The sequence below is a fragment of the Panthera pardus genome, unplaced genomic scaffold (genome assembly GCF_024362965.1).
Source record: "Panthera pardus isolate Hobbes unplaced genomic scaffold, ASM2436296v1 HiC_scaffold_12, whole genome shotgun sequence".
Lineage (NCBI taxonomy): Eukaryota > Metazoa > Chordata > Mammalia > Carnivora > Felidae > Panthera > Panthera pardus.
The window spans coordinates 76713541-76741160 of NW_026526677.1; the positions used below are offsets into that span (position 1 = coordinate 76713541).

General features: G+C 49.7%; 1 protein-coding gene and 1 long non-coding RNA gene across 2 annotated transcripts; one reads left to right on the forward strand and one right to left on the reverse strand.

Annotated features, from left to right (window-relative positions):
* Window positions 1-682: 682 nt before the first annotated feature.
* On the forward strand, window positions 683-27620 carry ENDOD1 (endonuclease domain containing 1). The gene is given in 4 exon segments (XM_019450145.2): window positions 683-928; window positions 930-1103; window positions 23333-24472; window positions 24474-27620. Coding segments are annotated over 4 exon segments (1503 nt in total). The 5' UTR covers window positions 683-802; the 3' UTR covers window positions 24537-27620.
* Window positions 17307-23335, reverse strand: LOC109267372 (uncharacterized). Its single transcript, XR_002080072.2, has 3 exons — window positions 23196-23335; window positions 22641-22791; window positions 17307-18138 (listed from the first exon to the last, which is right to left on the reverse strand). It is a non-coding gene; the product is annotated as an uncharacterized LOC109267372 (long non-coding RNA).

Genomic DNA, 27620 nt, shown 5'->3' on the forward strand with positions numbered 1-27620 from the left:
CCCTTGGGCCCAACCTAGGTTGGCGTGTACGCACTCAGTGCGACGAAAGAAGCAATGAATCAAAGAAACCCATCAACCAACGATGTCGGTTGGTGTCCTTTCTAGGCTTTGGTTTTGTTTCTAAGCCTTGCATCAAGTAAACCACAGCAGGGCTGCACTGTCTGCCTAGGTTAGGAACTTGCTATAACAGGATTTCTCAGTTTGAGTCTCGGGGCTTCTGATCCGCTAAAATGACATCAAAGTTTTACAGGTGCGCGCGCGGTTGGGCCTTCCGCTTTGCCTTGGATTTCAGAGGGGAGTCTGCCCGTTCGCCCCCAAGGAGCCACAGTTCCGCGCGCATCCCACGCCGCGTCTCTGCATCGCCGGAGGCTCCCGGAGCGCGCCGGCTCCGGAGGCTTCTCGGCGCCCCGCCCAGGGGACCTTCCCTACCCAGCCCCCTCGAATCGGGCCGACCCGACGCTGCTCTCCCACCCGTGGGGCGCGTCCCCGCGGCCCGCAGAGGCGAGGCGAGGCGAGGCGGTGCGGCGGCAGGCCGGGGGGCGAGCCGGGGACGCCGCCGCACCCCCGGAGCCCCAGCCCCCGAGCCTCCGCGGCCATCTTCGGCGCGGGCGGGCGCGTGGGAGGGAGGGAGGCGCGGCCTCGGGACTCGGGCCCGCCCCCGCCGCCCCGCCGCCCAGCCCGGCCCCGCCGAGCGCTCGCCCCGCCGCGCCCGGGTCCCGACTTCCCCTCCGGCCCGGCCCGCAGAGCCCGCGCGCCCCCCGGCCGGCCGCCGCTCGGCCCCGCCGCGCTCGCAGAGGCCGCCATGCGGCCCGCGCGCTGGCTCGCGCTGGGCAGCCTCCTCGCCCTGGCCGCGCTGCTGGAAGGCCGGCTGGTGGGCGAGGAGGAAGCCGGCTTCGGCGAATGTGACCGCTTCTTCTACGCCGGGACCCCCGCCAGCGGGGCTGGCGGCCGAGGCCCACGTGAAGATCTGTCAGCGCTCCGCGGGCGCGGAGCGCTTCGCCACCCTGTACAGCAGCCGGGACCGCATCCCCGTGTACTCGGCGTTCCGCGCGGCGCGCCCCGCGTCTGGTGGCGCGGAGCCCCGCTGGCTGGTGGAGCCGCAGGTGAGCGAGCTGTGCCCGAGCCCGGGCGCGGGGCTGGCCCCCGAGGGCGCTTTGCAGCCGCGGCGAGGGCGAGCGCGCGGGCGGGGGCGCGGGCGGGGGCGCGGGCGGGGATGGGCGGCCCCGCGTCTTCGCGGCTAGGTCAGGAACCCCGGGTTTCCGAGCCTCCTCGCCGCACCCCACCCCCACCCCTAAGCCACAGCAAGAGCCTGGCGATCCGCGAGCCTCCGGAGAAGCCGCGCCGCCGCCCTCGTCCACCCCGAGGCCCCCAGTGGGAAGTGGTTCTCCCGTACAGTTCGGGGTAGACATCTGCAGTGTCTCATTCATTTCCTGACCAGTGAGGAGCGTGAGACTGACCATTTCGGATCAGCCGAAAGCCTCGGCTGGGAGCTCCCAGGCCTTGGCGCAGGTCGTTGCCACAGTTCTTTGGGCCTGGGTAGGTGGGTGGGCATTTTCATGCCCATTTTGCAGAAGAGGAGATCAAGGCCCAGGGAGTGAAGAGACTTGTGGAAGTCTGCCCAGCCGGGAAGATGGGGCAGGTGTTCACTGCCCTTTCTACTATGGAAAAGCTTCTCTTTTGCAGAGGCCACCTGGGCCTAAAAACCCCTTGTGCACACGACATCGAGTACATTCGGTCTGAAGTTGCGTTGCGTTAGGACCATAAAGGCACATATTTGTAGAAATGCAATGGGAGAGTTACAAATCGTAGGGAAACTGTCCAACTATTGGGAAGGGCAGACAAGTTTTACCTGACTCTTCCTAGCTACGTTATCAGACCACGTGGAAATCATGTCCTGAGTGTTCTGTACTGTCGGGTGAGGGTGACCAAACACTGTAAAAGGTTCCCAGAGGCCCTGCTGAACTGCCTTAATACATCCTGCCCCACGTCTGCCTAGCCATCCCCCTCTCTGCACACCCAGCCAGGCTCCCCTTTGGTCAGTTCTCACCGTCCTCCCACCTTGTCTCCTGCACCTGCCCCAGCTACCAAGACCACCTCCCCCCCCAGCTGGGAGCAGAGCTACCCACTCAACCCACTCATTCCTGATAGTCACAGCTGGCCAAAACCACATGGGCGAACAGATTGGCTTTCAGGTGCTTCATTCAGAGCCCTGGGTTGTAATCCCTGCAATGCCATTCAGATATTTCTAGCTCTGAGAGCTTGGCCGGGTCTCATGCACTCTTGCACCTCAGTCTTCTTACGTTCCTCTCCGTGTCCATTCCATAGCCTATGATGTCAGGACCTATGAGATCAGGCATTGGAAAAAACCTTTCTAAGTTGTACACACCTAAGATATATATTGATCTAAACTTAGTTTGCCCTCAGCTGCACCCCCTCGAGCCCTCTGCATATACCCCAGATGATTATGCGTCACGATTGTGCTCCTGTCAAGAAACAGATGATCTAGTCCTTTCTCCTTAAGGGTCTCGTGGACAGCTTAAGGAGACCATATACATGGCGAGGAGAACACAGGGAGGCACGCTAAACAAATTTCAGTTCAATTCAGAGCACATTTAGTCATCAGTCACCTGCTGGGTGCCAGGCTCTTAGGGCACCAGGAGAACAGAGGATACCCCTTGAGCTCTAAGGTTTCCTAGTGTGCAGGTGAAGAATCAGCTGATGAGAGCTGGGCTGCGTGGGTTCGAGAATCAGCTCCTCTCAGCTAGCTGTAAACTTGGCCAGGTTATTTTAGAGCTAATGACGGGGTGGTGTTGAGGATTAAATGAGTTACTATATAAAGTTCCCTAAGAGATGCCTGGCATATAAGTACCAGCTGTTTTTAGGACATAAGCGAAACCGATAAAGGTAAACAAAATCCTACTAGATTTCACCTGTTTCCAGGGTGAAAGGGGAAAGCCTTAGGGTCAGGGTGACATTGGTGCTGTGCCTGGAAGGATGAGGCAGAGTTCAGAAGAGAGACAGGAGGAGGAACATCAAGAGTGAGAGTGGCGGCTTCAGGGGTTAGTGCGTGGGGAGGGGTTGGGATTACTAAACTAGTACAAGTACGCAGGTGCCAGTCTGCTCAAGTGTTCAGAATAAAGGGGAATAATGGAAGGGAGAGGTCGGGTGTGAGGGAGTGATTAAGGAAGGTGTAGTGAGACAGAGCCATTTATGCAGTTACAGAAGGAGTCACAAAGGAGCAGGTTTTGTGGGCAGAACTGAGTCATCCAGGCGGTGGAGCCCCCGGGGCAGGAAATGAGGAAGGGGATGGGAGAGGAGGGGGGAAATTGTTCCAAATGGCATCTCGAAGCGTTGAGATGAACAGTGGTTTGGAAACAGTACAGGAGGCCGGAGGTCCCAGCGGGGGAGCTCAGAACGGTGGCAGTGGCTGATGTTTTCCTCTGCAAGATGGGCTTGGGTCCCCTTCCCACCCGGCCTCGGTGAAGTGGGCCAGGAGCCAGAGGGTATGAGGAAGCAGGGAAGGAAGGAGGGAGGGAGGAGGAGCTGCAGGCGGACTCGGGGCACACTGCGGCAGACCTGACTGCTGCCTGCTCCCGGAGGCCTGCCTCCCCGCCCGGGTCCTGGCTGCAGAACCATGCTCAGGGCTCGCTGTGGGCCTCTGGCTGCTTCAGAGCACTTGGTAATGCTGAGTTGCCCTGTGCCCACATCACCTTTTTATGAGGTCAGCTTTACCAAGAGCAGACTGGCAAGGGAGAGGCAGGAGGCCAAAGGAGCGCAGTGCTTGCCTTGGGTAATGAGTCAGTCAGGGCGGCCCTGGCCCCGCGGCTCCCAAAGCCCAATTCAGCACCTTTCATAGCTGTCCTGCAGTTTCCCATGGGAAAAACAAGCTCCTAACTTGAAGATCATAGAAACTTGGGCACTCTTGTGCTTAAAACCTTCAAGGTGTTGGCTGCCCTACACCTACAGGACAAAATTCATTCTGCAGGATGCAGTTTTACAAGGCCGTCCGTGCCCTGGCTCCTGTCTCCTGTCTCCGGCTCCAGCCTTGTTCTCACTCCTCCCCACCCTCACATTCTATGTTCTAGTATTATCCGGCCGCCTGGCCTGCCTCTCATAAAACTGTACTGTCTGTACTTCTGCTTCTGTACTGTTTGTCACTTCTGCTCATTCCTTTTTTTTTAATTTTTAAATTTATTCATTTTTTTAATTTTTAAATTTATTCATTTTTGAGAGAGAGAGCGTACGTGAGCATGAGCAGGGGAGGGGCAGAGAGAGAGAGAGAGAGAGAGAGAGAGAATCCCACGCAGGGTCTGCCCTGAGCCTGACATGAGGCTCCAACTCATGAACCATGAGATCATGACCTGAGCTGAAATCGAGAGTCAGACGCTTAAGGGGAGCCTGGGTGGTTCAGTTGGTTAAGCGCCGACTACAGCTCAGTTTGTGCGTTCACAGCTCACAGTTTGTGCGTTCGAGCCCCGCGATGGGCTCTGTGCTGACAGTTCAGAGCCTGGAGCCTGCTTCGGATTCTGTGTCTCCCTCCCTCTCTGCCCCGACCCCACTCACACTCTGTCTCTCTCTCAAAAATAAATAAACATTAAAAAAAAAAAAAAAGAGAGAGACGCTTAAATGACTGAGGCACCCAGGGACCCCATGCTCCTTTCCTGTGCCCAGAATCCTTTCTGTACTACCCCCATCTTGCCCCTCACTTCTTCCTCTCCTCCGTCCTTTAAGACTTCTCGGTGTCATCTCTTCCAGAAAGAATTGTCCACCTGATTGTGGTCCATTGCTCGGGGCTCCAATAATTTCTGTCTTTTTTGTACTTCCCACATTGTTTTAGAATTGCCTACTTATGTGTCTGTCTCAGTAGCCCTTGAGAAGTGAATGCTGCACCCTTATTCATCTTGCTTATGTTCCTAAGTGCCTGGGACACGGACAGTCTTAATAAGTGTTGAATAAAATAATTCACTGTTAGGCTCAATCAGGCAGCAGTCAGGGAGACGCTCTGCTTGAGCCTTCTTGGGGGGACATGTACGGCTTCAGAGGCTTGCCCCATAGCTGGCCAGCAGCCGCTAATACAAACATGTCCATAAGGAGAGCTGGAACCCTCTTCTAAGTCCACCCCGTTAGTTCTTGCTCTGGCCTTTGGAACGCAAATGATTTGGATCTCTTGTCTAGACAACAGCTCCTTGGTGTCGGATATAGGATCCCCATATCCGCCCACACTGGAAGAATTTAAATGGGATCTTCTGAGGCACAGAAGGAGAACTTTCAAAGGAAGCCGAGAAAACAGAGAGTTGTTGTAGGTTTTATGTGGAATGTGGTTTAAATTGAGAATGGGGGAAAAGGCAAAAAAGAGATGAGAAAATCCCATTAGCGTGATGACGATGGTTTGGAAGGCTTCCAGTCAAGACCCCAGAGACTTGAGAACTGGTTTCTGGTATGGTACCAGGAGCCTCACACCTTTTAGTCCCTCGATTCCTTGCCATTTAATGGAAGAAATTTTGGATAAGGTATCGGTGATGCCTTTCAAGCACATTGTCAATTCATGCTGGAGACCGACATTTAAGATCCTACCAGTTTTTAAACATGAATACTGAATGGATCTGGCTTTATATTCAGCTTACACTTTTTTAATCGTACAAAAATACTCTGATGTCATTGTCTTCGTTGGAGAGATGAAGGGAGGTTAATTGATGTGCCCAATGTCACACAGTTTGGATTTGAACTCATGACCCTTTGCTCTTAGTTCAATGCTCTTTTGGTATGTCGTGGAGATTCTTTGACCTCACAGTGAATCCACTGCGTTAATGGTCATGGGGCTTTCCTCCTCCTCTTTTATATGGGGATCTTCATTTCTACTCTATTTCTCTTTCCCAATGGTCGTAGGACCAGTGGGAGCACATATTTGGCCACATAAATGTTGCTTAGATGTCGGTGGCTCTGGAGTGAAGGGTATGTTCTGGTGAACTACACAAGCGTTTTCCTAAAGGGTCCGATAAGGTCATATTTCAAATCTTAGTAAATGTGAACAGTCATCACAACTTAGAATCTTGATTCAGTACTGGATCTTTCATTTCTAACAGCAAACAGGACAATTCCGATACCTACTTTCTAGTTAAGAGACTTGAATTCAGACCCCTGCTCTGCCACTTATAGGCGATGGGACCTTAAATTCTTCCAGTCCTGTTTTTCTGATCTGTACGTTAAAGGCAATGATAGTGTTTTTCATAGAGTGGTTGTGACAAATGCACAAGGTAACACACACAGACATGTAGCACGGTACCCAGAGTACGGTAAGGTCTTAGTAAATATTAGTATGTATACTTTATTAAGTTCTTACTGTAATGGGTGTTATTAATTGAAAAACTTCATTTGTGTAAGCCCTGTGCCCAACCTGAGGCTTGAACTCACAACCCTGAGATCGAATCACATGCTCTGCCAACTGAGCCCGCCCCCTTTTTTTATTACTGTTTTTGAGAGAGGGAGAGTGCAAGCAGGGGAGGGGCAAAAGGAGGGGGGAGAGAGAGAGAGAGAGAGAGAAAGAAAGAGAGAGGAAGGAAGGGTGGAAGGATGGCTATCCCAAGCAGGCTCCGTGCCCAGTGCGGAGCCCGTCGTGGGGCTCAATCTCACGACTGTGAGATCATGACCTGAGCTGAAATTAAGTGTCAGATGCTTCACTGACAGCCACCCAGGTGCTCCTATTATGTTTTTAAGATTATTTTCTTAAGTAAGCTCTACACCCAGTGTGGGGCTTGAACCCACGCCTCTGAGATCCTCCCTGTCCTGAGTAACCAAGAGGTGTGTTGTCACAAAACAAACAGTGAGCAATCGCATTGCAATCTATTGTGCTGAGCCCGGGTGAGAAGTCTGGGAAGCGCCTACTCAGAGGGATGCTTCCCAAGTCAGTCACTCGCGATGTCTTCCTTACCGGGGCGCAGATAGCAAAAGCCAGAGTCACACAAGCTACCTTGCCTTGCATTTTTTTCCTTTTCTGGGTTTTTCTTCATCTTTGAATTCAGTGTTCCCGTCTGATTTGTGGTCATCCTCAGGGGCAAGTTAAGGTACTTGCCCTACATTGGCGGAACATTTCAGGGATATTCTGTCCTCAAACAGCCCAGTGGACACCGTTCGTCAAGTGTTCACACTTAAATCTGAATAGGTCAGAAAGGAGCTATCATTTATTGATCCCTTACCGTGTACAAGCCGCTAGATGCAGAGCCTGGATTAGAGTTTATGGCTGTCGGATTCCCAAGCTCTTACTACCCTTTCCACTCTATTGTACCGTCTCCCAAATCCAGTGTTTGTATTTTCTCTCCAGATTCCAAATGGACTGACTGGGGCTGTTCCTTTACTGAATTCATCTAGGTCTCCGGATGCTTTGTGGCTTTGCTCCTAATGGACCATTCTGAAAATCCCTGTGTCAGCCTGTCAGTAGCTCAATTATTAGCTCCTGGTGATTCAATGGATCGTTCCTTGACTAAGGATTGTATTCCTTGGGTTTCAAATATCTCTTCCTTTTAACTGTCAGTGAAACTTTTAAAGTACAAGTGAGAATATGAGAAAAGAAATCCTCCCATTTGCCAGTGGTTTTGCTTCCGGTGATCTGGCTGTGCTCTTGGAATCACTGTTAGTTCAAGAACGTTTTCCCCTTCAAGGTGTAGATCGTGTCTCCTGGGTGGCCACGTACCCTTTTGATTCTGTAGAACATGACATCTGATGGCAGCAATGATCTGCTGCCTGCTGATATATCTGGCCACTGAAAGGAAGGAAAAGTAAAAAAGAAACGACTCATGGGGCGAACCAAAAATAGAAGCGCCATTAGTATTCCAGCCATGCTTCTATTGACCCAGTGCCGGACAGAAGTGTGGCTCAATCAAAAGAGGTCAGGCTGAGGACATTCTATACTTTCAGTCAAAAGGAAAAATATGGTACATTTCATTTTGGAGAGTAAACAGATGGCGGACATAGTAGTTGAAAATATAAGTTAAATTACATGTTCCAGTTGACTTGTACCTTAATTTTAGGGATGATCGGTCTTGAGTTTTGATTGATTTTCAGTTGGCAGGAACACCTAATGCTTTAACAAAGCCCTGGGCCCTTTGTCACTTAATTCACTAAATCGACAAATATTTATTCGAGCATCTGCTATGTGTGAGGCACTGTTCTAGGCCCTGGGAATAGAGCAGTGAATCAAACAGACAAAAATACCGTCTCTCATGGAGCTTAATATCTACTGGAGAGCACAGGTGATTATAAAATAAATAAATAAATAAAAGACAGGGCATGTTAAATAGTGAAAGGGCGAAGAAAAATAAAGCAAGGCGGGAGGATTTGACCTATCCGGGAAAAGGTGAAGTTTTTAAAGGACTTTCAGGGGAGACATCGCTGTGGAGGTGACTTTGTATACACACCTGAAGGAAGTGACAAAGCCAGTCATGCGGGTATCTGGGGAAAGGATGTTCCAGGCAGAGAACAGTAAGTACAAAGGCCCTGAGGCAAGAGTGTTCCTCACGTTTGAGAAAGAGGCCAATGTGTCGAGAGAAGGAGAAATGAGGAGAGTAGCAGGAGCTGAGGTCAGAGAGGTGGTGTGGGGGATGGCAGATCACTTCGGGCCTTCTGGGCTATTTGTACGAAACCTGCCCTTGGTTTCTTAGTGAGATGGGATGAGATGGGATACCATGGTGCCCACTTTGAGCGGACGATTTTGGACGTGCTCTGACTTACATTTTCATAGGGTCATTTTGGCTGCTGCATTGAGAACAGACCGTAAGGGTTCAAAGGCAGAGCAGAGAGACTAGCTAGGTGGTTTCAATAATCTGGCAAGAGATGGTGGTGGCTTGGACCACCGGGGCTGGCATTCTTTCTAGCTCAGAGTATATTTTAAAGGAAGAGCCGAGAGCAAGAGAAAGGGAGGAGTCACAGATAACCCCCAGGACTTTGGCCAGAACAACTGGAAGAATGGAGGTGCCTGTGAATAAGGTGAGGATACTAAGGGAGGAGCTGGTGTGTTAGATGTCCTAAGGGTGAGATGCCTTTGGGTGTTGAGCAGAGCTTCAGGTGGGGGCCTCTAACTCTGAGTACTTTATCACACAGGGCACTTTTCTAGGTGTGTTTTCACATGTAATCTCACTTAATCTGAGGATCCAAAGCAGGTGCTGCGCTAACAGCACAGAGCCCGTTGCGGGGCTCAAACTCACGAACCTCGAGCTCACGACCTGAGCTTAACTGAGCTTAACGCTTAACTGACTGAGCCACCCAGGCGCCCCACCCCCCACCCCCCGCCGCCCCCATCAGGATTTTATAAAACAGAGGATGTTCCCAGCCCCACTGCCATGTGCCAATGAACATCAGTGCCCGCAGCCTCCAGGAGCACCCTTGTGCCTGTAGCCACGGCAGGTCCCAGGATCTGTAAGTGCCTCATTGGGCTGAGGGCGCTGTTGCCTCCTTTTGCAGTCTTGCTCCGTTCTAATCCATCCTGGGCATTCCTATGGCCGTTATGCAAGCAGACATTCTCTATAAGGTGATTCCTCAGTGGATCACCTAAAAACTCCTTCAAGCCACAAGGATCGTCCCAAGTCTGGGTGAGCGTGGCCAGGATAAGGGCGGGGTCTTGGGTCTTGTCGGGGCGTGGAGCTGTTGGCTGCTGGAGGTGGGCTGGGTGCCACGCATGAGCCTGACAGCCCGGCTCCTGACCAGGTGCCAGTTGCCTGAGGGAAAAGGTGCAAGCAAACTACACCCTCCAGAGCCCCACCTCTGGAACAGAGAGAGAGAACCCGCTCATCCATCCGTCGGTCCTAGCGAGTGCGAGAATCCCTCCGGTGCACCCAACCTGGCTCCGCAGAGAAGGAAAGCCAGGCTGAGCCCAGCACGTTCTGAAACTGCATAGCCCAGTAATGTATTACACCCTGCTTTGGGACCAGGAGAGGGACTTTGCCCCACCTCTTTAAAAGTACAGAAATTCCTTTTTTGCCTTCAGGACTGTTGGTAAACTGGAGTCCTTCCCCTGTGCAAGTTCTCACCTTTGCCCTTACGTCCTAGGTAACCTGGTTTTAACGCAGCTTGGCCAACGAGCCTTCCCGCTGTGTCTGGGCGATGGCAGCATTGGTTTCCGGAAGTCCCCTTGTCATAACAGTCGTAACTGAGGGAAGAAGCCAACCCATATCACATCAGCTTTTTGAGTGGATCGGCCAGGATGCATGATAGAACTGGGCCATGTAAGGAAATGGCCACTGTTGACGTTTCTGAAAGACTGGGCATCCACTGTAGTCTCCAGATGCACGGAAGCCGGGGAAGGGAAAGCCGGGTTTGTGAACCATAGTACGCCTTTCCTTGTTCTGGAGCATCTCCACTGTATCTGGAGCCGTGGCACCCATGACGACAGAGGCCTCCTTCATGGCCAAGCGCACCGTTTGGTGTGGTTGGTGACCTTGCTCTTGCACCTCAGCCGGACAGACCTCGCTCCTGTGACCCCTGCCTTCTGCACTTTGGAGGCCCAAGTCTGCTCACCTTCCTCTAGGGCTCTGCAAAGCAGCTTCCCCATTGGTTAACCCTTTCTACCCACATCTCTGAATTTACTGCACTCAGAAGCCAGAGAAATACTCTCAGATCATTAATCCCATCGTGCCTCCAACAGCCTCAGCGGAAACTCTCCAAGGCCCCCCGTTTCTCCTCAGATAAAGATAAGGCCTTATCGTGGTCTCCGGAGTCCTGCACGCGTGGCTCCCGTTCCCCGCCCGGCCTTATCTGGTGTCACACACATTGCCAGGCCTTTGCTTCTAGCCACTTTGGCTTACTTCTGTGGGGTGTGGTGCTGCTGTTTTTTCACTCCCATCATAGGGCCTCCGTACCCGCTGTTTTGGTTTTGTTTTTCGTCTTCTGGGATATTCCCAAACAGATCAGCTGCCCAGAATACTCTCTAGCAGTACCAAACATACCTTTCTTTGCTAGCGTGTTACAGTTGCACAGTTATTTGTGGAACTAACTGAGCGCCACCCAGCTAGACTCTAAGGTCTGTGAGGGCAGGGTACAGGGATATTGTTGCTGTCAAATCCTCGCCCTCTAATGCAGGGACCGGCAAACCGTTGCTATAAATGGCCAAATAGTAAATACTTCAGGCTTTGTTTGCCGTGTAGTCTCTGATGCACCGATTCAGCTGGGCTGTTAGAGCACAGAGACAGGCACAGACAATACATACATGAACGAGCACGGCTGTGTTCCAAGGGAACTTTATTTATGAAAACTGGTGGTAGGCTGGATTTGGCTCACAGGCTGTAGTTTGCCAGCCCCATGGTCTAGCCCAATGCCAGCACTTGGGCGGTAATTAAGGAGTGTCGCTGAATGCTGAGCGCTTCGCGAATATGGATTGAACAGCAACAGTGAAATTCGAACGCTGGGCGGGTCGTCCTATTCCTATTATAGCCCGGCAGCCCGAGATACATCTCAGCTGTGTGTGGTGATGGCCCCTGTTTGTCATGTTAAGGGTTTTTAGGATTATAAACATAACATATGCTTATGGTAAAAATATTTTTCGAACATTCTAGAAGTATATAAGGAAAAGGGTCTCATTTCATGCAGATAACGAACTAATCTTTACAATTTGCGTGTGTGTGTGCTAACATTCCAGAGATTTCTGTTACACATAGAGACGCATGGAGGCACTCCTACTCTTTATTCTAGTCAACAAGGTTCAGGGCCCTTTTGGACTCTAGCACGCCCCTCAAACAACCATCATACCCATGGAGTGGGAGAGTGGAGGGGCTCTGGATGAGTGAATTTGCACATACACAAAAATAATTTATTGCATTTAGAAATAGAAGGCCTGGGGCCTCCACATGCAAAGTCTATTTCTTTCAAGTCGGTATCCAGGTAACTCACGGACAGCCTGAAATAATCTTACCTTCTTCTCCCTTCCTGTGCTCCTGAGCAGCGGTGATCCTTCTCCTCTTAGAGGAGACTTGCTGGCCTGCCCAAAGTCACAAGGCAAGGAGGTGACAGAGCTGACAGCTCTCCTCATGTCTAACCTGGTGTTCTGTCACTCAGCCGTGCTGCCGTGTCGTCTCACATCGAGAGGAACTCGAAGAAGAGCGATGTTCATAAAACCCAGGAGGAAAGGTCCAACACATGGAAATGATCTTGCCCGAGAGCAGATTTACTAGCCTCAAATCATATTTATTACACAGCGTTGAGAAGCACATGCTGTCTCTTTTGTGCTTTAAACACAAGGATAAGATTTAATAGTTTGAGGAGGGTTTAGGTTGGATGCAAATAAGCCATTTCCTGACAGCGAGAGTTATGACACCGTGGGGAAGGGTCCGAGGGCTGTGAAGTCCCTAGCGATCTTTAAAATGAAGGGTGGATTTTGCCAGTTGGCTTTGGAGAAACGCTATTTTTTATAGCTGTAATCTCTTTTTTTTCCTAAAATTTATTTTTTGGGGGGCGGGGGTGAAGGGCAGAGAGAGAGGGACACAGAGGATCTGAAGCAGATTCTGTGGTGACAGCAGAGAGTTCAATGTGGGGCTCGAACTCATGAACCTCAAGCCCATAACCTGGGCTGAAGATGGACGCCCATCTGAGCCCCTCTTATAGCTGTAATCTTGCGTGGAGACAGGCTTTGAGCCTTTCCTGGTTTTCTGAGGAGGGTGACTCTGAAATTGGTTGACAGTGGTGATATCTCAGCCTCAGTTCCATGCCTGAGTGGCTCACTGACCAGGCCCATTACTGTTGCTTTTGCTGCTCTCAGTATTAGGTACCATTCTGCTCCCCTGTTCTTGCCACAGGCCAGTGCTTGAGTGTTTCCTCTCTTCTTGTACGTAATAAATGTGGTCACAGCCAGTCAGACAGAGACAAGAGTTTATCACACATTTGTTCTCTGGCAGTGAGTTGGGGTTTAAGAGGTAGGCATGGAATTACAGGGGTTTTCGGTGATTGAAACAAGCCCACGCCGTTTCTTATCTGCTCATTCACTTACTCATTCCTGATCAGCGGGTCTAGAATTGTAGCACTGCAGAGTATGAGTAGTCAGGTACCCAGCTCCTGATTGACTCTTTGATTAGTGTTGTCATTCTCTTCCACGCCAAAACCATTTATTCAGTTACCAGTACTAAGCCACGAACTAGGAATCTAAGACGTGGTCATGGAACAAGCCCCAGCCCCTTTCCGCAGATAACTTGTTACTTAAGGTAGGAAGGCAGATCGTGACCCCAGCTTAATTCTCTCCTAGTAGACTGTTAGCCCTGAAAGGGCAAAGACTGAGCGAGCATACAGAGTGGTTCAGAAAATGGGTCTTAGCGGGAGACAAAATTGGGCCGTGTCCCAGCTCTGTCATTTATCAGCTGTGTGACCTTGGAAATGTTACCGAATCTCAGGGAGTTCAAGTTCAGTCCCTGTCTGTGGCACAGGGCTAATTGTCCCAATTCCATGGGGGAGTGACGAAGATTCGGTGTGACAGTGTGTACAAAGGCCACTCTGCATCGTGTCCAAGCCCTCACTACATATACGTTAAGCATGTTGAATGAACAAGTCACCTTTGCTTCCCAGACCATGCCTGCCTTGGAGACAACCGGGATGAGGCTGACCATACTCCTAGGTTTGACCCAGTATTATTTCTGAAATGGCTTCCTGGCCTGTGATGGGAAAGTGAGAGGTCAGACTCCTAAGGTGGCCAAATGGGAGAGGAAGATAGGTCGGGCCAAACAGCAGATGCAATAAAACCAACAAAACTGGGGCTTTGTCAGTGTTGTACCCACCTTCGGTAAAAAGAAGGGTCCAAAGGTCAACTCTAAAGTCCTTTGTAATCCTGGATTTCTCTAATAAAATACGAGCTGGCCAAAAACAAAAACCAAAAATCCAACTCCTGCTCCAGTGCTACCTTTCTTATGACTGGTCTCAGCCTTTTCTGTGGCTCCTATGCTGTCCTCCATGTTACTTAGCCCATTGATGCATTCTTTCTTGAAGAATTTAGTAGAAGTTCCTTCTCTCTGGTCTGTGGGGTGCCCCCTCTGGTCTGTTCCGAGACTTCTGGAACCAGGACAGCCTTGTCTCTTTCCTTTGTTCCTGAGATTTAATCCAGGTGTCTGGGAAGTTCCATGTCTGTAAGGTTCTTGCCCCAATTCCCACAGGGGGCTTGCTGGGTTCTCCTGATGCTTCGGGCTAGTTGGTACATGAATCATAAACTTACCCAAGTTTATTCAGGTGAAGGGTAGGGCTGTTGTAACAGATGACTGGTAGATTCACAGACATAGCAACGGAGGTACACACAGGCCTCAAAGGAACCAGAGCTCAGAAACTTCTAGAAACCAAATGGTCCCACAGACTTTAGGGTCTTTATCCTACTCTCCTCTTTTAACTAGTTTTCCTGCTTTCCCATGGGTCAGCCTGACTACCAACTCTAAACTGCATGTAGCAGCCTTCATACTCTAATTGTTGTCTGTCTCTGAGTTTCTTGGATTATGTTGGATTAAAAACCTAAGAGAGCCATCTGATTGGTTGCTGGCCAGATTGGCCATCCCTTGGTTGTGACTGGCAAGGGGGTGGGGAGGGGGAGGTCACGTGGTCAGAAATGCTGTTTTTAGAGATAGTATCTGAAATACTCAGTTAATTTAGAAACAGAAGTTGACTGTGGCATGTTGACGAGGGCTGATATACCTGGTGGTTGCGGGAGCCTGGTTTGGGCGGCCATATTAGATTACTCGAGGGACCTTCACTACTCAACAGAACTGGTTCTGTGTACCAACTGTGTGTGTAATTCATGCCACAGAGGCCCTGAGGTGGAATTGATCCTCCCAGGACTGGGTGAGCTGTGATCTTGGGAAAGCACTCACAGAGGCTGTCTCAACCCAGGGTCCTGGCAGGAAACAGATGGAACTCTCAAAGTAGTTTAACCGACAGAATTGAATGAAGAAACGATTTACAGAGAACTAAGGGAGTCAGCAAGACAGGGTAAAGCGCCTGGGGCCTAGCCATTGCAGGGACCTGTTACCATCCCAAGCCCGTGGGGTCAGGCAAGAGCCTGGTGAGAGCCATGACTGCCCAGAAACTCAGCCAGAGCCACAGCTGCCGCAGCCAGGTGCAGGGGGAGCCAAGGAATAAATACTCTGGTCTCTCTCTTCCCACCCTTCCGTTGGCTGCTCCAGGCAGAAGCCAGAGGGCATGAGAGCTCAGATGATGTGAGCCAGCCTCCTGGGGCACAGAGCAGGGCAGAGAGGAGTAGAGAAAGGATCTGGGAGGCCAAAAGACACCCCCAGCATGGGGGCTGTGGGGCTGGGGCTGGGCCTGAACGCCCAGGAGGAGTTCAAGCAGCAGAGAGGAGTGGTGAGGCACCCCCACCACTGAAGTCATGGGTGCCCATACAGGGGGAAGCAGGGAAACATGTTACATCCATATAACTGATGTTGTTGGGAACGGATTGGCCTGTTTTGGCTGAATGAAAGGGAAGATTTGAGAGAAGAGATTGGAGGGGTTGGGGAGGCCTTCTGAATATACCTGTTTGCCATTTAACCAGGCAATATAGGATACTATTGAAGATGTTAGAATAGTGAGATCTGCTCAAAAGAGTATAAGTAGCAAAAAAGGACTTCTTATTCTGTGGATGGATAAGGTAGGAAATCCATGTTTACACAGTTTGATGATCAGAATATTCACTGCTCCAACAGGTGGAGGATTTAAATGGCCCTATAATACTTTATTCTCTCCCTTGGTATTGTCATCACAGCTCTTGCAATTTGTGAATAGTACTCTCACAAATCGCAAGGATCATGTGGATCTTTTTTTATTTTATTTTTTTTTAATGTTTTATTTATTTTTGAGAACAAGAGAGACAGAGCACGAGCGGGGGGAGGGGCAGAGAGAGAGGGAGACATAGAAACCCAAGCAGGCTCCAGACTCTGAGCTGTCAGCACAGAGCCTGACATGGGGCTCGAACTCACAGACTGCGAGATCATGACCTGAGCGGAAGTGGGCCGCTTAACCGACTGAGCCACCCAGGCGCCCCTTATGTGAATCTGTAAGCCCAGCTAGGCACTACCCAAGGGTGACTTAAACATTTGTTTTTTGGTGTGGGGTTCATGGACCCCCTGCATCAGCATCACCTGGGGTCGTGGTTAAAAATGCACTTCTGAACCCCACTCCAGCCCTGCTGAATATACCTCTGGTGTGAAACACAAGAATCTGCATTTTTAACAGGGACCAAGGTGCTTCTAACACAAACTAAATTCTGAAAACTACTGATTTAAGGAGACAGCACTCATTTCTTGTAGTGGCTATCTGGGCAGGAGTGAATGCCACCAGGGACCCATATGATGAATGAGAATCTGATAAAGATCTAGCCCAGCGGGTTCTCAATTTAGAATCATCTGGAGAACTTTAAAAACGTCCTAGAAGCCCAGCCCTCTTGCTACTCCGGAATTCTCATTTAATTGGTCTGGGGCGAGGCCTGGACATATTTTATGTAAAACTTCCAGGTGATTCTGACAGGCAGCCAGACCCAAGAACCTCTAATCTTGTTTGAACTTGGAAGGTGGAAAAAGTTAGAAATGGAAGAAATGTCTCAACTTAACAGACTTTTTGGAATTCCGTACCCCACGGTCAAGTGCTAAGAATAATTGCTCTGGAAAAGAAAGCAGAGAACAGAGTGGAAAACAGGCTGCAGTGAGTAATGAGGAAGGAAACCAAAGAAGACCAGGGATGATGTAACCTGAGAAGGTACTGCAGTTCTGGAAAGGTCTTAAAGGACTCGGGCACTTCTGTAGACTCCCAGCAGGAGTTTGAAAGTTGGAGTTGGGCATGAGAAGGAGCAGCCAGAGGAGTCCCACGGGAGCTTGTCTGTCCCTGAGGCCACCCGTGGGCCTCCCCTCAGGCATCCTTTGCTGGCCTAGCCGTGTATTGCCAGTTTAGAGTTGGTGCATTTTTTAATCCCCCCGTTTCTTTCCATTTTTTTAAATTTTCAAGAAAAGGTTGAAATGGAAGTGGGACATCCTTTGATTCTTTCTTTTCCATCATCTTCTGACTCGGGGGGAGAGAACCCTTCACGCAGCTTATCTTTCTACCTCCACACCCCGGACACGGGCTGAACACCTACTGTGTGCACAGCACCAGGAGAGCTGGAAGGCCTGCTCCTCCCCAGGCAGGAAGGTGTGTGAGCAGCCCTGGGGGCCCAGAGGAAGGGTGATTCACAGGGAGGAAGGCGGAGGGCACCCCAAGGCCTGCCTGAGTGCAAAAGGGCTGGTCAGGAAATGAAAAGCCCTGTGTTTCTCTTTCAAAAGAAAAAAAAGAAAAAAAGAAAAAAGAAAAAAATCCTAGTAGGTCTTCTAAAGCTGTTTCTGTTCCCAAGGGGATAGAGAATATTTTGGATGCCAAATAGGGAGGATTTTTTTTTTTTTCTTCTTAAATGGGTGGGCCGGAACTGTTTATTCCCTTCCTGAGAGCTGAAAGGTCTTACGGTTTGTCCTTCCTCAAACGCCCCTCATTTGCTATGGAGGCTTCACCAGCCTCCTGCTACTTTTCTGAAAGGCAGCTCTTTCCTCGAGCTGCATATTTTCCATGGCAAGTACATTGTCTCAGACTTCACCCAAGGCCTCAGATCTAGTTCATTCTAATGTGCGTGACTGTGCAGAGGCCCTGTTTGCGCATCCAGCTCCAGGTCTGATAAGATCATCCGATGTCACCGCTGTCAGCTGCACTCATGTTCCTTGTAAGGAGGGGGCCCTCTTACCCATTTCGTGGTGGGCAGCGGGATGATAGCATCTTTTTAATGTCCCTGTGTGTGTGTGTGTATGTGTGTGTGTATCATAGTTCAGCGCAGAAGCAAAATCGGAATACCAGCTGTTCTGCTCATTCAATCACTTAGTCTTGTTGAAAATAAAACAGCTCCCAAAAGAACAGCCTGTTTGTCCCCACAGAGTAGGTAGGCGCTCACGGGGGGTCTCTCCTGATCACAGGATCTTATCTGAATCAGCCCAGCCGAGAGCTTATCTAGCCTCAGGCTAAGATTCTCCAGGGGGAGGAAACACCACCCCTTTCCGAATCATCACAAAGTTCCAGAACCGTTTTGATGATCCTTCTAGATGACCACCTTTTCCATGCGGCGGATCGTGGAGCAGAACCAGAGGACGAGCTGACCTCTCTGGAGCCTCTCTTTCTCATCTGCAAATTGCAAGAGATGATGTGCATCAGAAGATTGTTGCAGAGGTCAAATGAGGTCACTCTTGCAACAACTGTCAGTCACTCCCCGATGACAAAGGGCCGCTATGCTGGCTGCAGGAGCACAGAGGTGATCGGGCACTGTCTCGGACCCTTCAGTATAGTGGGATGGACAGATGAAGAAACACAGTTTCAGTGCCTGCCAGCTGTCCCCCCAATTTGTCTCTGCTTGCCTAAATCGACCATCCACTTGTGTCCCGTCCCCCTCAGCCACACCTGGCTGCCACTCCCCAGCCTCCCCGGTCCACATCCCCTGAGCCCGTCTTGCTCGTCACCTGCGCTCGCACCCACTCAAGTCTCTCCATCAGCAGTGCCAGTGGCTGCCACCTGCCACCCTCCGTCCCTGCCCACCTGGACTCTGAGGTGCTTCAATTCTGTTTGCAGTGCCAAGGCCGCCCCACTTCAGTCCCACCAGTTCTTTCTCTGCACCTGTCCCTGACCTGTGGGTCACGGCTGTGCACAAAACAGTACAAAAACTGTAACTCTGGCCTAAGCACAGCTGGTCTGTCCCCATCCTGGTTGGCTTCCATGGAGCCTTCCCTTCTTTCCAGCGTCTTTCCTGCCCTCTCTCATGAATTCCCTGGCACGGTGACCACCAGAGGCTGGCAGACCTTCCCTGCCCTCCTGACGCTCTGCCTCCATGTCCCCACTTACGGCAGAGAACTGACCCATACCAATTCCCCGTGTCCCCTCCCCTTCCCGCCATGTTCTCAGGAGAGGTCCCTTCACCCCCGGCTGACTCTTCTCCATGTGCTCCCAGTACCATTCCCTTTGCTGTCCCATCCCCCTGTGGCATTGGTGTCCTTACCACCAGAATACTAATAAGCAACACCCACCAAGAACCTAAAATACGCAGAGTCTCCATTATGCTTTATGCAGATGAAGTACAAGAGATGGTCCTGGGGGCACCTGGGCTACTCAGTTGATTGAGCATCCGACTCAGGTCATGATATAATGGTTCGTGGGATGGAGCCCCGCATCAGGCTCTGTGCTGATGGCATGGAGTCTGCTTGAGATTCTCTCTCTCCCTCTCCCTCGGTCCCTCCCCTAGTTTCTCTCTCCCTCTCTCTCAAAATAAATAAACTTGAAGAGAGATGATGCCAGTGTTCGTGCGCCTTACAGTCTGTAAAAATATGTGAAACAAATGCCCAAGAGCCTGTTCTCCTGCATATGCAGACACCGCCCCCTCCCCAATCCCAGTATCTTCTTCTGTTGGATCCATTGTGTGTGCTCTTTAAAACTAATCTTGGTGACTAGTGATGAGCTTCTCCCACATTCCCATCCTCCTCACCTGGGCATTCCAGCCCTCTTGCAAAGCCTCCGTACCGCTGTGCTTCTGGGACATTCCGGGACCCTGTGCACACTCTCAGGGCTGCAGCCACTCTCTTGCCCCATGGCACAGCCCCCTGACTGGTCTTGGAGGTCTTGACCGGGACCCTCACTGACTTCCTGTCTTCCGGCCCTGTGGGACCCTGTGTCTCGTCAAAACCCTTGTGCAGGCTTGCTGCTGGGAAGGGGGTTAAGGGAACTCCCCTGTACCTGCCAGGCCTCTGAACTGTTGCAGAGAAGGTGCTTGTGAACTTGGTATGATTGCAACCTTAGAGGAGTTGAGAAGAGAGAGCAAGAGGAAGGGGGAAGGATGGGGGCAGAGTATGGCTGCCGAGCCTCCATGTTTGTGTTCTCCTCTGCGGACCGTTGTCACTGTCGACAAATAGCTCTTCTTCCCCACTCAGTGACAGACTCCCCTGTGGCAAATCTGTACCAGGTGACTCATGTCCCTGATGTTTGCATGGACCTCGCAGCCCAGAAACCCTCAGGGACTGGGCTCTGTTCAGTGACACTGTGCCCCTGAGATAGATGCCTTTGAGCCCCCAAGTGCTCCCTTGCACAGAGACCTGAGCAGCCCCACCCTCCCAATGCCCCTTTCCCTCGGTGGTGTGTGGGGGCCAGAAGACCATCTTTGCTTATCTCTGTGATCTGCTCCTCAGCAAAGGGCCTGCTCGTCCCCTGCCTTTACCTGAAGCTTCTCAAACAAGTGGTCTGCAGTCCGCTCTTGCTCTGTCCAGTCACCTCCCCCACCTGTCTTCCTTTCCCAGTCCTCTGTGGACATCGCCCTTTGAAGTCTCACTAAGGATTCTGGAATCATCGAAGGCCTTGATTTTCGTCCCCATCCTTCCATTTCCCCTCTGGCAGGTGCCACACTGTTGATCTTCTGTAGCCAAAGCTTTCTCCTTCCTTGACTCTTGATGTGACACTAGATGACTGATTCTCCTGCGGGTCCATCTGTGTTTCCCAGTTGTCTCTTGTCCTCTGCCTGTCCTCTAGCATGGCCGCCCTGTGGCTCTCCTGTTCCCTTCCTTACCCAGAGGCATGGACTGCTGCTGGCGCGGAGCTGGGGTTTTGGAGTCTGAGAAGCTGAGTGTAAGCCTTGGCCCTGCCACTTACATATTGGATGACCTTTACCTGCTGCTTAACTTTTCGTGTTCCTGTGAGTAAAACGAAGATGATAACACCTAGCTGGGAGGGTTATGTGAGGAGTCAACGCAGCAGCTCAGTGCTTTCCAAAGTGTAGTCATTGGCAAACCTGCTTTACAATTTTGGCCACATCCGAGGTAATGGGGGATCCTATCAGGATTAAAAAAGATGCTTCGTACTGGGCCCCTGGGTGGCTCAGTGGGTTGAGCGTCCCACTTCGGCTCAGGTCATGATCTCACAGTTCGTGAGTTCGAGTCCCACGTCAGGCTCTGTGCTGACAGCTCGGAGCCTGGAGCCTGCTTTGCATTCTGTCTCTCTCTCTCTCTCTCTCTCTCTCTCTCTGTTCTTTCCCTGCTCACACACTGTCTCTCTCTCAAAAATAAATAAGGATTTTTAAAAAAATTTAAAAGATGCTTTGTATGGAGCTTTCCATGGTGCCTGGTATGCAGTGAGCATTCACTAGGTGGTAGTGATAATTATCCTGTGATGAGTTATCTGTATATCAGACCATTTATAATCTGCTTCCTGCCACCGTTTCCAATCATCCTTTCATTTTTCCTTAGTCAGAATCCGATTTTCGCCGGCTGCTGGTCTCTGCCCCGACGCCTTGGTGTAGAAGTCTTGTTAAGCCTTGCTGACCTTTCTGTTTCTCTGAATTTATCCAAGTCTTGCACATCCTCCTAATACCACCTCAGCTTCTGCCTTCTTCAGGAAGAAGTCATCGTTGACTGCATTCATTGTGCCCTTCTTTCCTTTCAAATTGGTTTGCTCTTTTTCTTCATAGCATGTATTCGGCATTTAACATAAACCGCACTGCACTGTTTTTCTCTTGGTTTCCTATTTCACTTTGCACCTATGTCTTGTTTTCCTAAGTAGATGGTGAATTTCTTAATGTGAAGGTCTGTTTCGAGGCAAATAAGGCAGTGATCAAGGACACCAGCCATGAGGCTGGACTTTCTGCATTCACATGGTAATGCCACCACTCACGGTGTGGCCTTGAGTAAGCTTCTTAATTTTGATGTGCCTCAGTTTCTTCATCTGTCAAAAGGTGATCATGGTACCTAGTTTTTTTGTAAGTTTAAATGAGTGAATACTTAGCATAGCCACTCACTGATGTAATACATGTAAAGTTCTTTGAATTGTGCCATGTAGGGCTCATTAAGTGTTGATGGCCGTGGTGGTGGTTTTTGTTACCAGTCCTAATGCTTCCTTCTATAGTACTGGTCCCACATAATATACGCTTAATAAATATTACTGAATGGATGAATATTTCCCCTCCGGTGCTCCTCTGCAATTTTCTATCAGTCTATTTTTCTTACATGCATGTAAGAAGAAAATTGAAACTCTCCTGTCATTTAATTCCAACACACACACACACACACACACACAAATCCCATGGGTTTTAAGAGCTTTTACTGTCTGGCATAAAGGCCAACTCATTGAGAGAAACAATTGTTTTTTTCCTTTCACTAAATTTGAAAAAGGAATTTATTATAAGATTATTTATGGGGCAGGATGCTGGTGGAGGGGGAGAGTTCATTTTTCTAAAACCTCTTAACATGTGATCAGGAAAAAAATTTTCCACTAAACACAGGAACTATATCAAATGACGTGGGTGGCCCAGGGGGACCAGGTCAGCTGGGAGGTGGATTACAGAGAGAGCTTTGTACCTGCTCCTCCATCCACAGGTTCCACTGGGAAACCAAAGAGTAAGATGAAGTGGTGCATGCAAAAGGACAAGTGTCACCCAGAAATGTAATCTGAAATCACCTCTTACATCATAGGCGTATTTTTGTCTTCAGCGAGCAGTGTTGTCAGAAATTTACAATCATGGCAATAACCAGATCATTAAACTATGTCTGCAGAGAGTGTGGAAAAATACGTCTGCCCTTTGCATGACAGCACGTCAAAGAATATATTAGACTTTCTCAATCAAATACTCTTACTATTTCTAGTACGGTTTTCCATACCTGAGTTAGGTATTTTAATTCCATACACACTGACATTCCTTCAGAAAGTGGAGCCTCCCAAGACATACTTGATTGTTCTGCAGAGTTAAGCAAGCATAGAGTTGCTGGGAAGCCGTTTTGCTGCCTTTACTCGATAGAGTTTCAGATGATGCTGTAACAGATGACATTAAAACACTCGTCACCTTGGGATCAGAAGAGTTTTGTCATAGGTTAAAACAATGGTTTTAAGACAAGACATAGGAATCATAATGGGGATTTCTGTCAGTGGAGGTCAGCTAGCAGACTATCATAAGACCCTGGGATTTAATGTTTTATAAACGGTATGGTAAAGTGATTTCATAATGTAATACCCAATGTGTGTGGGGGGGGGGGGGGTGGCGCGCGAGCGCAAGCGCAGGCATGTGCGGGTGCGTGGGTGTGTGTGTGAGAAGGTGTTATCACAGAGCAGTTCTACCTAGGTGGAGTATATGCAGGACAGAAAACAGGAAACAGTCTAGTTAGAAGCCACTTTCAAACACCAGTGTCATGGGATATTAGGATGAAGTGTGTGCGCACCAGAGGATCAAGCGCTCCCGAACCCCAGCGCGAGGAGGGTTCGTGCCGTAGGGACTCCAGAGCCTTGGCGGAAGGGTTCGAGCGCACCGTCGCCGCTGTGAACAGCACGCGTCTCAGTCCTTGCTCTCTTCTTTCAGATTGACGATCCCGCCAGCAACCTGGAGGAGGGGACTGATGAGACTGATGCCATCGCCTCCGTGAACAACCTGGGGAGCAAGCAGGCCCTGAGTGCAGATTACATGGATTCTGATTACCAAAGAGGACAGCTGTTCCCGTTCTCCCTTGGCAGTGATTTCCACGTGGCCACGTTTGCTCTCACAAATGCAGCTCCGATGACCCCGTCCTTCCGGGAGCGGTGGTACATGAATCTCAACAGCCTAATGGACCGCGCCCTGGGCCCTCAGTGTGGCGGTGGGGAAGACCTGTATATCCTCACGGGCGCTGTGCCCTCAGACCGCAGAGTTCATGGCAAAGTGACCGTCCCTGCGTTTGTTTGGCTGGCAGCCTGTTGTGCCGTCCCTGGCAGCGGCTGGGCCATGGGCTTTGTCAAGCACACCCGGGACGGTGACGTCATAGAGGACGTGATGGTGAAAGAATTGGAGAAACTGCTTCCGTTTAACCCTCAGCTGTTCCGGGACAACTGCGGCGAAACCGAGCAAGACACGGAGAGAATGAAAAAAATCCTGGAAGTGGTTAACCAGGTCCAGGACGAAGAGCGAGCGGTGCGATCGGAAGAGGGCGCTAGTGCCCGCTCTAGCGCAAAGAGCGAGAGATCTGCTCTGCTGCCCCCAGAGGCCTCTGAGGAGAGGAGTAGCTTTTGGGGCAAGTTGATGGGCCTGCTCGTGACCCCCGTCATCAAGCTTTTCCAGTTACTTTATTATCTTGCAGTGGGGATCCTGAAGAACATTATGTACCTCCTGTGGTTTGTTACCAAGCAAGTGATTAATGGCATAGAAAGTTGCCTTTACCGCCTGGGTTCGGCCACCATCTCCTACTTCTTGGCCATTGGGGAAGAGCTGGCCAGCATTCCCTGGAAGGTACTCAAAGTCATGGTCAAAATCATCAGGGCCGTTCTGCGGATCCTTTGTTGCCTGCTCAAGGCCGTTTGCCGCGTTCTGGGCATTCCCGTCCGAGTCCTTGTGGATGTGGCCACTTTCCCTGTGCACACCATAGGCGCGGTTCCGATTGTGTGCAGGGACATTGCAGTGGGCCTCGGTGGCACTATCTCTTTGCTCTTTGACGCCGCTTTTGGTACTATGGGTGGCCTGTTTCAGGTTTTTTTTTAGTATCTGCAAGAGGATTGGCTATAAGGTTACTTTTGACAATTCTGGGGAGTTCTAGAACTCAAAAAAAAAACAGTCATGTCCAGTTACGGTGAATTTGATTTTTTTTTTTTTAAAGTAGAGAAAGCTGGAATATTTTGTCTTTGCAATGGGTTTCTGTTCACTGTCAATTACCACTCTATTTTGAGCGTTGGTAGGGGTATTTGCATGTTTTTGCAAAGGAAGATGGTATAATTTAGACTTGACCTAAGGGAAAGGTTGAGGCTGGGATTATGTGTAGGACATCTGTGTGGTGTGGGCAGACTTCCAAAGCATTAGAATCTTTATTCACTCTGCTATGGGTGGACCACTTGAGATTCTCTGGTGTTCATTTGTGATAACTAAGAATTACAGAGGAGGGAAGAATTAGAAGGCAACTTGAATCCAAAGAGTTTTGAAGCAAAGGAGAAAGGAATCTTGTTTCTGTTCTTTGAGACTTGAGGGCAAACCGCTAGAGATGATGTGGAGTGATTTCGTTTTCATTTGCTTCTCTTTCTCTCCAACTCGGCTGACCTCGGGAATGTGCAGACATGGTCCCCTGCTGAAATCACTTTTTTAGGGATAAAAAGAATTTGCTCTATCCCTTAGCTTTCCATGGCTTCCAAGGACCCGTAAGGTTGTGTTTGTTTTTTTTTTTTCTTCCAAAGATGAGTTTTGCTGCATTTTTCTTTTAGGTAACGATAAGCGTGTTATGTTAAATGTGGCATAACAGAGTTTGAATGTAAGGGCAAAATTTTTTCGCCCTTTGAACAGTGTAGTACAGTCCTCTCAGGTGTAAAGAAGAGAATGCAAGGGTGGGAGCCCTGCTCTGAGTAGGTGCCGCAGGTCTGAGAACATCCTTAGCCAAGCTTGGATTAACTTGGTGTAGATTAAATTTCTGGCTGACAAGAATGGGCCCAAAGACTGACATGTTAAGCTAATATGAAAATCTGCATTCCTTAATATTCTAGATCAGGCTTTGTTATATATCAGGCAAGTACCCCATTACCATAAAGCGCTCAGACCTCTGTCCTTAAATGATTGTTTTGGTTTAAGTGTATATAAAAGAGCCACAAAAGAAAAACTATTCTAGCTATAATTCCATATCCGTATATATCTAAGTTTATATACATATAAACTTGAATAAGAATCACTATGTCTTAGGAAATAATTTTTTAGTGTGTTTGAGGCTAGAAAAGTCTCCCATTAATGCAAGTTTGGTTTGAGAGCTAATCCCTATTTTTTTTTTTTTTTAATCAAGCACTTGTCATTTTAAATCATGCCCTGAAAGAGAAAGCAGTATCTTCCAAACTTTGCTCTGCCTTCCACAGCTGAGCTGGAATCATCTGGATTTTTCTGAACGTTCTAAAGAGTTGCCGTGAGGTAGAAAGAGGCCAAGTGTAAAATGCTGATCTTGGCAGTGCAGAGTACCATTCATCTGAAAGTTAGTTGCAAACACCTGGGATCCAGAAAGGCAACAAGGAGAGAATAATGGGCTAGCTATCTGCAGCTGGTCAGTAGACAAGAAATGTGAGTGTAGTGACTTACATTTTGCCGAAAAATAATTGAATTGCACCCAGTAGAAGCGTAGCTCTCCTGACCAGTTGGCGGTACAATGTTGGGGATTACGAACACCGGACTAGTCCATGATAGGGGGATATGCGCTAGATTTATCCAAGAATCTTGAGCAGTAGTTTACCAACATTTCTGTTCGTGAATGTGAACATCTGTAGTTGGGCTTCCCTTCATTTCAGCGGCGTGGAGGTGCACGCCTTGGTAGTAAGGGGTGAGGGTTTGCCTTGGTACTAAGGGGTCAAGAATCCTGCTGGCAGAAGGGAAGGGAATCTACGAAGTAGCAAGAGAGATGGTCTGGCCAAACCCCGAACTGATGAAGAAACCCAGGCACAGGGAGGGGCCAGGTTTGCCTTAGTTTCTTTGCTAGCTGATGAGAGACCAGGAGCCAAGGTCTTTTGTACCTGTCCTGCCACACCTGGGATGTCAGATAATGTGTGCGTGTGTGTTACTACTCAGCTGCCTCCTTGGACCATTGGCAGGGCTTTCTCCGTCATCCATCAAACAGAGCCTAGGCCCCGGCTCATCAACGGGATTCAGCCTATGTGATGAAATGATTAGCCGTCCATGCACAGCCTCATGCTTACTGCCTCACGCGGAATCTGTATTCCCTCGCAGTATATATTTGCATACCGACAAGGCCCAAAGGGGGCATCTGTGGCAGCTTGAGCCTCTTGGCACCATGCAAGAAACAGGGCATCCAAACTGCTTCTTAAGAGCCATTTGGAAATGGCTTCTTTCTCATCTGTAGTTGTTTAGTGTCTTATTTATTTATTCTTGTGTGGCCTTTTGTGAAATCTGGGAATGAATAATAAAGCAAAATATATCCTTAAGGTTAGGTGGCCGAGACCCTCCACTCTGGACCGCGAGGGTTGGCTGTGCCTCTCGTTTACCGGAGCTGGCTCTAGCAGGTGGTTGGACTGCTGACCTTGCCAACCAAGCTACTTTGGGCTTTGAGATGAGAATTTGAGGTGTGAATCCGGATCGATGAACCCTGTCTCTGGCTTGAAGACTTTTCTGTGGCTCTGTTATGTTCTCAGGCCCACGAGAGGTCAGCCAACTCTTCCTCATTATGGAGCTAATTTTCTAGTCTGTGGATCAGCCACGCCTTTGGACACTCCTGTTTTCCATTGTGCCTTTTGAGTGTTGGCTTCTCACTCACCATCAGCACTTCCACCTCAATGCAGACTAGCGAGTTGGGAGAAGGAACTAGAATGAAGCACTCGCCATTCAGTCAGCCATTCATCTGTCAAACATGCATTTTTGAACATCGAGGTTGCAGAGTTGCAGAGATCAGCGATACACGGATCCCATCTTGGAGGAGTTCAGGAATCTAGTGGAGGAGAATACACGGTACAATGGATAACCTGTAACATATCATGGCTGGTGCTGCAGGGAACGTGCCCCCTGGAGCACAGGAAGAAAGCCCACAAAACCATGGAAATTAGAGAAGCCTTTCTGGAGGGTGTGACAAAAGCCAATTGGACATTTTCAAGCTATGTACAATGCTGTGCACCTTGCAATGCTCAATAAAGTAATTACTGACAACTCA